This window comes from Anser anser, assembly GCF_964211835.1.
Source record: "Anser anser genome assembly, chromosome: 16".
Classification (NCBI taxonomy): domain Eukaryota; kingdom Metazoa; phylum Chordata; class Aves; order Anseriformes; family Anatidae; genus Anser; species Anser anser.
Genome location: NC_139737.1, coordinates 11,646,563 through 11,656,087, shown reverse-complemented (window position 1 = coordinate 11,656,087; position 9,525 = coordinate 11,646,563). Strand labels below are relative to the sequence as shown.

General features: G+C 48.6%; 1 protein-coding gene across 3 annotated transcripts in view; it reads left to right on the top strand.

Moving 5' to 3' along the window:
• Nucleotides 1-9,525, top strand: part of TOX2 (TOX high mobility group box family member 2) — a 135,540-nt gene that overhangs the window by 49,825 nt on the left and 76,190 nt on the right. Inside the window, exon 1 of one of the 3 annotated variants that reach the window (XM_083801526.1) lies at nucleotides 1,888-2,030. The exons of the other annotated variants lie outside the window; for them this stretch is intronic. Coding sequence (XP_083657652.1) covers nucleotides 2,007-2,030 — 24 coding nt within the window. The 5' untranslated portion in view covers nucleotides 1,888-2,006. Of the gene's footprint in view, nucleotides 1-1,887; nucleotides 2,031-9,525 lie in introns of those variants that run through there. 3 annotated transcript variants of the gene reach the window in all.

Below are 9,525 nucleotides of genomic sequence, written 5' to 3'. Positions count from 1 at the left end.
TTGCTAAAATCAGGAAGACTCCCTTTGTTTATTTTTTATTTAAGCCTTTAATTAGTTGGGTAAAGCTGCTTTTTCTTTTTCTCATCAACATGCTTTAAACTTCTTGTTAGGGCTAATAATAGTAGTAGTAATAATAATAATAGTAATAATAAAAGTAACTCCAGTCAATTATTTACAGTGAGGCAGGGGCATAATAATAGAGGGGCCTCTTTCTCATTAGTGTCATTGATTTTCATGAGTTTTCAACTATCTTTTTAAACATAGGCAATTGTCAATGCTCAGGTGTACATTTTAACAAGTAAATGTGCATTACCTTCCTGTCCTAATAAAAAGGTTACATGGCGGTAAGATTCACAGGAAAAATTAATATGATGAACAGAGAGGTCTCCAAATCCAGAGAAGAACTGAAATTAGAAATGCTTGGGAGAGAGATGTGTGGATTTTTTATTTTTAATAACCAGGAATCGAGGCTGGGAACTCAGCGGCAGCCGCCTGGGAATGCAGCGCAGCGGCTTCGTCCGACAGACAAACCTCAGCACTTCGTCACATAGGATGTGCGAGGATGTGGTAACACCGTGTGTGGAGATACCGTTCAGCTGTGAGCTTATTGCCCATGCGAAACATAGCTGAGCTTGTGCGAACCCAGACTTTTTCATTTCTTGAGTCTCTGGTGTGTGAAGTCAGGTGCCCGTGCTGCATCCGTGGCTTCTGGCCTTCAGCTCCTGCACAGGTTTGTGCTGGCTCCTGCCACATTTTGGCCAGCAGCTTTTGGCTCCTGCCCGCAGGCGTGCGCACGTTCACAAACCCACTCCCACCTTGCTGAAACTGCCTCGCTGCGTGAAACTGCCTCTTCACAGCGTTTTACCGTTCTCACATCTTGCAAGGCCACGCTGGGACCTGGCAAACCTGCTCCTCGCCCCAAGCTCCCCATGAAATTGCTCTTCCTGGAGAGGTCAGGATTTTCAGGCTTTGGGAGTGTTTTCCCCCACATGGCTTGCTTGGAGAACGTGTGTTGCCTCCATCTGCTTGGCCCCACAGAGGTGCCTCATGGGGAGGTCCTTTGGTGGTGGAAGTCCTGTGCTTCCACCACCGGAGAACCTGGCGTGGCCAGTGGGTGGCAGTGGGGTCCCCTGGGTCCCTGCTTCGGTGCACCCCAAGGCGCTGGAAAGGCTTGGAAGGAGGGCTCATTGTTTAAGCGTTAATTGTAATTTTTGGTTAAAGATGACACCACCAGCACAGCCCCGAGGAGGCCTGGTGTGCTATAGGTGGTGGTAGAGCCAGATCTGAAATCCGGCCACCTTTGAGCCTATGAGAGAGGCATATCAATCGGGAGAGGGAGGAGGTCTGAATAAACCTTGGAAAGCAAGCCGGTCCTGTGACATGGAAGGAGTTTGCTGTGTGATTCTTTATTCCTTGTTTATGTTGGACCTTCCAGGCTCTTTCTAGGATTTGGATCTGGTTAGATGATGTATGACACTTACAAAAGATTCACGTGGAGTCTATGGTTTAAATAAGGAAGGACCAAATAAGAGAGGGGAAAACATGGAGAGCTGCATTGCTGTGTGAGAAGTGAGTGGTGCAGGCACTCCTAGGCCTCCAGGACGCCCTTCAGAAATTAAATTCCTGTCATCCTTGATTGCTTTGTTTTAGTCTTTAAAGGAAATTGCACTTTTCATTATTATTTTTTTAAACGTGAACATATTCAAGCCTCTAAGCTGCAGTTGTGAAATGGACTGTATTTTGTCAGCCCATTTTTTGCAAGTCATAATATGCACTGCTGCAAGAGTTATTTGCATACTGTTGAGCACAGAACCACCGAAAGCAGGTTGTCACCAGTGCCAAATATTTGTGTGTTGGAAACTCCTCTCTAAATGACTGGTGCAGGGGCTCTGTGATTTCTTTCCCTCCCGACTGGTTGGGTTTGCATAACGCTCCCCATTCTCACAAAAGTTGCCTTGGAAATCGATTCTTCATCTCCCTTGTGCTTGGCAGCTGGAGAAAACACCATGATCTTGAGTGCTGGGGGACAGGTATGAGATTTTGGCATTAGCAGGGCAGAAACTTCTACTAATGGAAGTGCTAAGCGCTGGCTGTGCTTGCAGTGGACGGTGTGTGTGTGTGCTGGGCTGGGTTTCTGAATGGTTTGCAGGTGGGCAGAAAGTAGCTGCTTTGCTAAGGGAACAGTGGCTTTTGAAATAATTAAACTTGCGAAGGGCAGTTTAGTAGTAGCACTTGTGATTTTGTGAGTTACTGGAGTTTGTTAGGAGATATTTGGAGGGCAGGAGCATGACATGCACAGCTGTCTGCAAGACAGCAGCAGGAGCAGATTCCTGCTCCTAAACAATTAGCAGCTTTTCACAATCTTTGCATCGCTCCGCTGACAACTTTCTTCCTCTCTGCAACATGCACTTATGTATCGATTGATTTATTTTTCCTTGCAGTTGAGAAAGAACAAATAGATATGTCCAAACCCATTGCCATGCAGGGCAGAATGTCGGAGCTGCGTCACCGCAGTGCCAGCGTGCGGGGCTGCTCCTGCTGCCTGCTGCCCCGGCCGTGGGGGAGCTGTTTCCAGCCTAACAACATGCATTCAGCCCCAGGCATCGCTGCCTGGGGTCGTAAATCCTCCTTTGAATAAGATGGACAAAGTTTCAGGCTGAAGGTCACTTTTTTCCCAGCTGCTCCTTGGCTTCCTTCGGTATTTTGGGGCACGCAGCCCCTCCTGGTGCTCCCTCTGGTTGCAGCCGGAGCTGTTGTTTCCCTGCCAAAATCTGCAGCTCCACAAGAGACTTCCACAGTGGAGCCGCACTGGCTGCTGCTTCAGAAGCAGACAGGTAGAAGCTCTATTTTTATCTCAGCCCCGAGGTTTTATCTTGCAAAAAAACAATGTTTCTAGATGCCTTTGACACTCACACAGTTCCTTGCACAGAGCCTCTGTGGCTTTTAGATCTTTGTACGTTTTCTGCCTCTCTCTGTTTCCTGTGAATTGCAAGTGTTAGCAGTGAGGCAGGCGGTGCAGTTAAGTCTCATTATCACTTACTGTATTTGTTTCAGACTGTCTACATAGCAGCCCAGTGCCAGGAAACGTGCTGCATTCATTTACCTTCTTCCCTCCCCAGCAATGCACATGGCAGAGGCATTCACAACGCTTTCTGGTGCCATCAGTTCTCAGGATTATTCAGCTGCTAAGGGAGAAGGAGCAGCTTAGTAAGAGCCATGGATTTTTTTTTGCAGATAAACTCCTCCAGCACCTGTGTAAGCGTGATAAACAATGCAGGATGTGCTTGTTGTTTGGTTTTGAAAAGGATGTGATGTACATGCTGGAGACCTGTAGCTCCATCGATCGTATCTTGCAAAATGAACAGTGCTGAGCATGGTCAGCGATGGGCCGGAGTGGTCCTGAGTTAAAGCAGAGGTGTGTAGAGAGAGGTGGGCATCAGGGGGTGCTCCTCACTGCCATGGCAAATGTTTTCTTTATTCCTAAGTTTTGAGAGAAATTGAGAGGGGTTTGGTCTGGCTACACAGAAACTGCAGCTGTAGCGAGCTCTCTGCTCTGAGGAGGAGGAGGAAGAGAAGGAGGAGGAGGAAGACGGAGAGGAGGAGGAGGAGGGCGTCCCGTGCACCTGGTACACTGGGGCTGCTGGAAGCACTGGCTGATACCTCTCCCAGCTGGTGGTACCCCAGGGTGCCTGGCAGCCTGAGAGCCAGAAGCTGAACACGGTTGTTTGATCGAGATCTGTCCTCAGGAGTAAACCCATAGGCTGAAAAAAACCCAACCCGTTCCTCCATGCACAGCAGGGGTGTGAGCGTGAGCAATTTTGGCCTTTAAATGAATAACGTGTTTCCTCGAGCATTATCCCTTGCTTTGGCTGGGAGAAGGACAGACGGATGGATGGACGGATGGATGGATGGAGGAGCAGTCTGCTTCACTGCTCTGCTGGCTGTGCTGCTTTTGCTTCTTTTTGGAGTTGTACGTGAAAGGGTTAAGCAGAATTTTGATCTCGGCAATATTTTCATGCTTATACATTCTGTTTCTCATTTCCATGACAAAGATGGTAGGAAGAGCAGAATAAGGTACAGAATTTGCAGAGCAATTTTAAGACTGTAATGAGAACAGAAAATAGTAGGGGGAGAAGAATTGTAATTAGAATATGAAATGGGAAAAAAAATTAATCTATTTCCATGTCAGTCTTAAGACTAAATTCTGCTGCTCCCTGTAGCTTTCAGTGGACGGATTTTTTTGTGTGTATATGTGAAGAGCTTGAACTCCTTTGCAGGCTCAGAAAGGTCCAGGTAAATGAGTTTAAGTCCTCATTCCCCCCAAATAATGTAATAACAATAATTTCATGTGCAGCGTTCACAGAAAACCAGCCAGTCCATAAGATAAATGAATGCTGTCACTTGAACAGCGGTGGCATTCAAGATCTCTCCAGCCTCGCTTACAGAAGAATAAAAGGAGAGGCCCCCTGAGGGTGGTTGCACAGCACCTGGTCCGGCTGAGCTCCAAGTACCTCCAGGGGTGGGGATCCCATGTCCCCATGGTCCATCATTTGCCCACCCACGTGGTGATGGTTTCTCCTGTTACGTCTATCCACGCAGCTTCCAGCAGCCCACAGGTCAGGGCCACTCGAGCTCGAGGGCTCGGACTTGCCGTCCCCCTCTGATGTGGCCGGTTGCTGTTCTGCATCCTCTCGGGCCACCACGTCCTGCAGCAGGAGGCTTTGCTGTTGGGCACTGCAGGAAGAACTCTTTGGGTGAGGTGTTTGGTTCCTTCAGCTAACGGCTCCGGTGGCTCCTCCTTGCATTTGGGCTGTGAGAGCTGGAGAAGAGCCGTTCCCGGTGCTCATCTCATGACGGGTGCCTCTGTGAGTCCGTCTGCACCATCTCTTTTTCTCATTGGGGTACACCAGGCCCTTTGTATTGCTCCCTCCCCTTTTGCTAGCTGTGCAGGTATAAAATATCGTTGTGTCTTGTTATTATCTGCTCTTTCCCTGGTTGCTCCTAAAACTTGAATGGTGTTTTTGGCAGTTGCTGAGGACTGAGCAAAAGCTGGAGGTGAGCTCTCCAGAACGAGTGCACGGTTTCCTCTCTGGGCAGTAACAGCTATTTTAAGGCCCATTGTCGTGCCTGCGTTGTCCGAATTGCTTTTCTCCAGTGCATTACTTTGCATTTATTGACATTAAATTTAATCTTCCATTTCCTCGCTGCCACTTAGTACTGTGAGAGTCTTAATGCAAAGCCACTCAAAGTCCGCTTTTAGTTTTGGCTAGCCTGCATAATTTTTGTCTCATTAATAAACTTGAATCCTTCTAGATTGCTTATATTATGAACTGGATGGACTTTAGTGCAGATGTTTCTCATCCATGATCATCCTCCTGCTAATACCTAATGGGTATCTCTTCGCTGGCTGTGAGCGACAGGACCTTCCCTTTGGTCCCAGGACAAGTTGGGTTTAGTTTTTAAGAGCTTTTGGTTTCGCAGTGAGGGAGTCGGACCTACTGGTCTGCAGTTTTCTGAATCAGAAATTAAATTTAATTCTGGAACTCCAGAGTTAAAAAAGAAAAAATGAACAAGCCCGGCACCTTCCACTTGCCACCCCCTGTTTCTTCTGCAGTGGAGCCTGGCCGGTGGGCTGTGCGCACCGTTTGTGAATTTGAACTGCTGTGGAGCAGATGGGTGAACGCCACTTGGCTGTTCCTTAGGATTTTACTGTTTGTTTTTTTTTTTTTGCTTTTTGGTCAACCCGTTGTGAGCCAGCTGCTCCGATGGGTCTTTCCAAGGGAGATGCTCCAATTTGGGAACCACTGAAAACTTCTTGAGTGCACAAGCCATTGCAGATCATTCCTGACTCTTCCATGCGATTTTAATTTTTTTACTGCTTTTCTTGTCCCTTGGTCATCCCTTGGCATCACAAACTGTACAGTAGGCTTCCTGGTTCTGGTGTGCTTGAGAAATAAAATATGTAAATTTGTAAATCGTTCTTAAAAACAAACGAACAAACAAAAAACAACGCTTTTTACTGTATGGTTTTCAGACTTAAGTCTTCATCTGTATTAATCTGAATCTACCCCAGGATGATTTATTTGCCTGCCTGTAGAAAACCCAGCCCCCATGAAAACCAGGTGACTCCCATAGATGCTCGGCTGTGCAGCGATTTAAAGGATGTGCTGCCACTGACACCTGCTGTGTTGTTGTGCTCTCTTCTAACGACGTTTGTCCAGAAGCAAATTGCACTAAGTGGCGAGGCTGGGTGGCTGCGCGGCGGCCGGGCTGGAAACGTGGAGCTCTCCTGCAGGAGCATCCTGGGGGTTCGTAAATCTGTGTCTGAACTCCTGACCCCCTCTGACAGGAGCAGCTGAGGGGCCATCCAAGCATTTCAGTGGACAAATAAATAATGCTAAGTAGATCACTTTGGGCCAGAGGTTGTGTAAAGACCTTAATGGGGAAACTGCAGTTAAAGAGATTAAGCTAACCTCAGCTGTGTATTCCCTGAAGAAGCGTGGTGCTAAATTACTCCTGGAGGAAATCACGGCGGCGGCTCTGCAGGCAGCAGTGCTGGGGGGGCAGGGCTGAGGCGACTATTTCCCATCCCAGGGCTGCGGCGGAGAGGCGTGCTGCCAAAGTCCGTCCTTGCCAGCCTTGGGAGCTGCTGGGTTGTGTGTCGATGCCCATAGGGCTGAGCCTGGGGGACAGGCGTCCGTAACGCTGTACGGGAGCATCACGGTGGGGATGCAGGGCTGGAAGTTGCTTTTATTGCTCCATTTTCTTCAGAGTCGCTCTCTGTTGTGATGCTGTTGGTGGCTGAGGTGCAGTTTGCTGGGCACTGAGACCAAACACATCCCAAGCACGACAAGTGATAGAAATCCCAACGCATGGAGATGAGGGTGCCGTGGGCTGCTGGGGGACCCGCCAGAGGAGGTAAGAAGGAGAGGCGAGTGCTTGTGGCTCTGAGCAGCAGGGATCACTGGGAGCATCCAATCCATTCTTCAGTGGTCACAAATTAGCTGCTCAGTGATAATGGCGTTGAGTTGCTGCTGGATTTGCATTAACAGTTCACTTTTAAGAGCTCTGGGTCCTCTCCTCCGTGGACTTGCGCTTAAGGTGAACTGGCCCACCATTGCCACCACCAAGTGTTAAAATTTAGGAAAGACCCCTAAAAAAAAAAAAAAAAGAAAAGAAAAAAAGAAAGGAAAAAGAAACGCTAACAAAATTAAAACAAGAAGTTTGGAAGATTTTTGAGATCTTGCAGGAGTCACTGAAGCCATGCCTGTTATGAGTGCTACCAGCGTATTTCTCACAAACTTGGAAGCTGACGTTTCCATCTCAGCCCATGGCTCCTGGGAAATAAAAGGACGTGATGAGATTTGTAATAAAACTGAACAAGCTGGCAGTGCCAGCCATGAGGAAGTAACACCTTCCTGAGGCCCGGCAGGAGGCTGTGTTGCCTTCCACTGGGTCCTTCCCAGTTAGCAAACATTCATCCTGCGTGTTTGCACAGAGCCGGTCTCACAGCCGCTCTGCCCTGGGGGCTGCCCCGGCTTGCAGCAGGCGCTTCTTATTTCTCTTACACATTTCCACCTTATTAGTGTGGGCCCAGTGTGACCTCTGGGCATGTTTGCAGCCTTGAAAACGCCATCAGGCCAGGAGCAGAGCCCTGGGATGGCACGGCGTTGGGGCACGACGCGTCTCCCCCGCCACTCCCGATTCCAGGCTTGGCTGCCCCGGCTCTGCGCCTCCCAGGCTTCCAGGAGCCATGGACAGAAAACGCAGGGAGCGCTGCTTCTTTTAGCTGAAGAAGAGCAAAAATTAAATAATTACGAACGAGCAAAAGCGTGGTTAAGACAATAGCACCAAGGCTAGGATCCGTTCAAATTAGCAAGAACTTAAAAATGATTCGTGCAACATTCAGCACAAGTTTGATCAATGTGGGTGAGACAGGGTGCGGTGAGTGGAGGCCCCCAGATCTGGAGCAGCTCAGAGGCTTGACACGTACCAGGAGCACAGCGAAAAGGGAGGAAGCGTTTTAACCAACGGGAAATATTAACATGTCTGTTTCTGCTGTAAATCAGTGTGGAATGATGGGGCTGATTGTTCTGAAGTGCATTCTGTAGCAAAACAATAATGAGAAGAAGGAGAGCACATTACTTATCTGCTCTACCTGGCTGCTGGATAAGTGGCAAATGTCTAATTGAAAAAATATCCTGATGGGAGAATTTCTAATAAATTTGTTTGCACCCTCGTAGCCTGGGGGAGAGGGAAAAAAAATCCAATCAGCAGTGGGGAAGTTCCAAAGTTTCCATCGCATTTCAAGCCTTGATTTTCAGGCTCGCTGCTCAGGCTGGCAATCAGAGGTGCAGTAATTTTGAAGGCAGGATTCATTACCGTTATTATGAAGGCATAAAGGGCAGAAGGAAGTGTGGAATGGAGGTAGGAATGGTAAAAAGCCATAAAAAATACATTCTGACAAACAGAGAACGAGGAGTGCTCTTCCTGCCCTGGACCTCACCACTTAAAGACACTTTTTGTTTTCTGAATATGGCTTTGCAGGTGACTTTTGTTTTCTGGAGAAGAGCTGTTTCAAGCAGGTCTTAGCCTACATCTCCGAAATACCGTGCTGAAGAGGGCAAAAGTGAGGCGTGTGTGTGCGAGTTTGGGGAGGAAGGGAGGGATGGACAGACTGACAGATGGACAGATGGAATTATTTCCTCACTGAAATGTTTTACATCTGTTGTGGACAGCGTGCTAGAAAGCTCATGTTTGCCTCACCCAGCGCCTCCCACGATGCAGCAGTGGTTAAGCATCACACAGCCTTGGGGTGTCCCAGGCCAAAAACCTGGGTGTTTTTTTGGTGACGTGCTCCCAAAAAAGAGCTCAGGAGCAGGACCTCAGGGCCATAACTCTGCCTGTCCCCAAAAGGCGGTGCTGCTGCCATGCCACTGCCTTGTGCCACCCCTCCTGCACACTCAGCCTGGGCTGGCAGAGGGTTTTTAGGCTGCAGAGCTGATCGAGTCTGCACGTCTGGAAGCACGGCAGCTCCAGCTGGGAGCACGTTAGCAGCAGCCGGCTGTGCCGGCAGTCGTTTTACAGATGGAGGGAAATTCAGTTCAATGTGGCTCGCACCCGGCTGGCTTCTGGAATTGCTGCCAGTCCTGGAAAGCCTGTAGGGATGCTGGTGCTCGCAGCATCCCGCTGCTCCTTCCCCGCCGAGGGGTTTTAGGAAATCCTGTACACACACACGGGTCCCCCTCTGTCCTGCTGTGGCCGCCACCACTATTAGTTGGTGAATTGCACGTGAGCCGCTGTAATTTTGCTGCTTTTAATTGGCTTGCTGTGCTATCCCAGAGGATGGTTTGGCAATTAGAGGGTGTCTGTGCACTCTGATGCCGAGCAGGGCTTTGCTAACTCTGCGGACTTTAATAGCTAATCCTGTGGTACTCAGAGAAATGGAAGTGTAATTAATAGTCTACACTGAAAACCTTCACCTGGTTTTATTTAGATTTCTCTTTTATTGTCCTTAATGTGGCC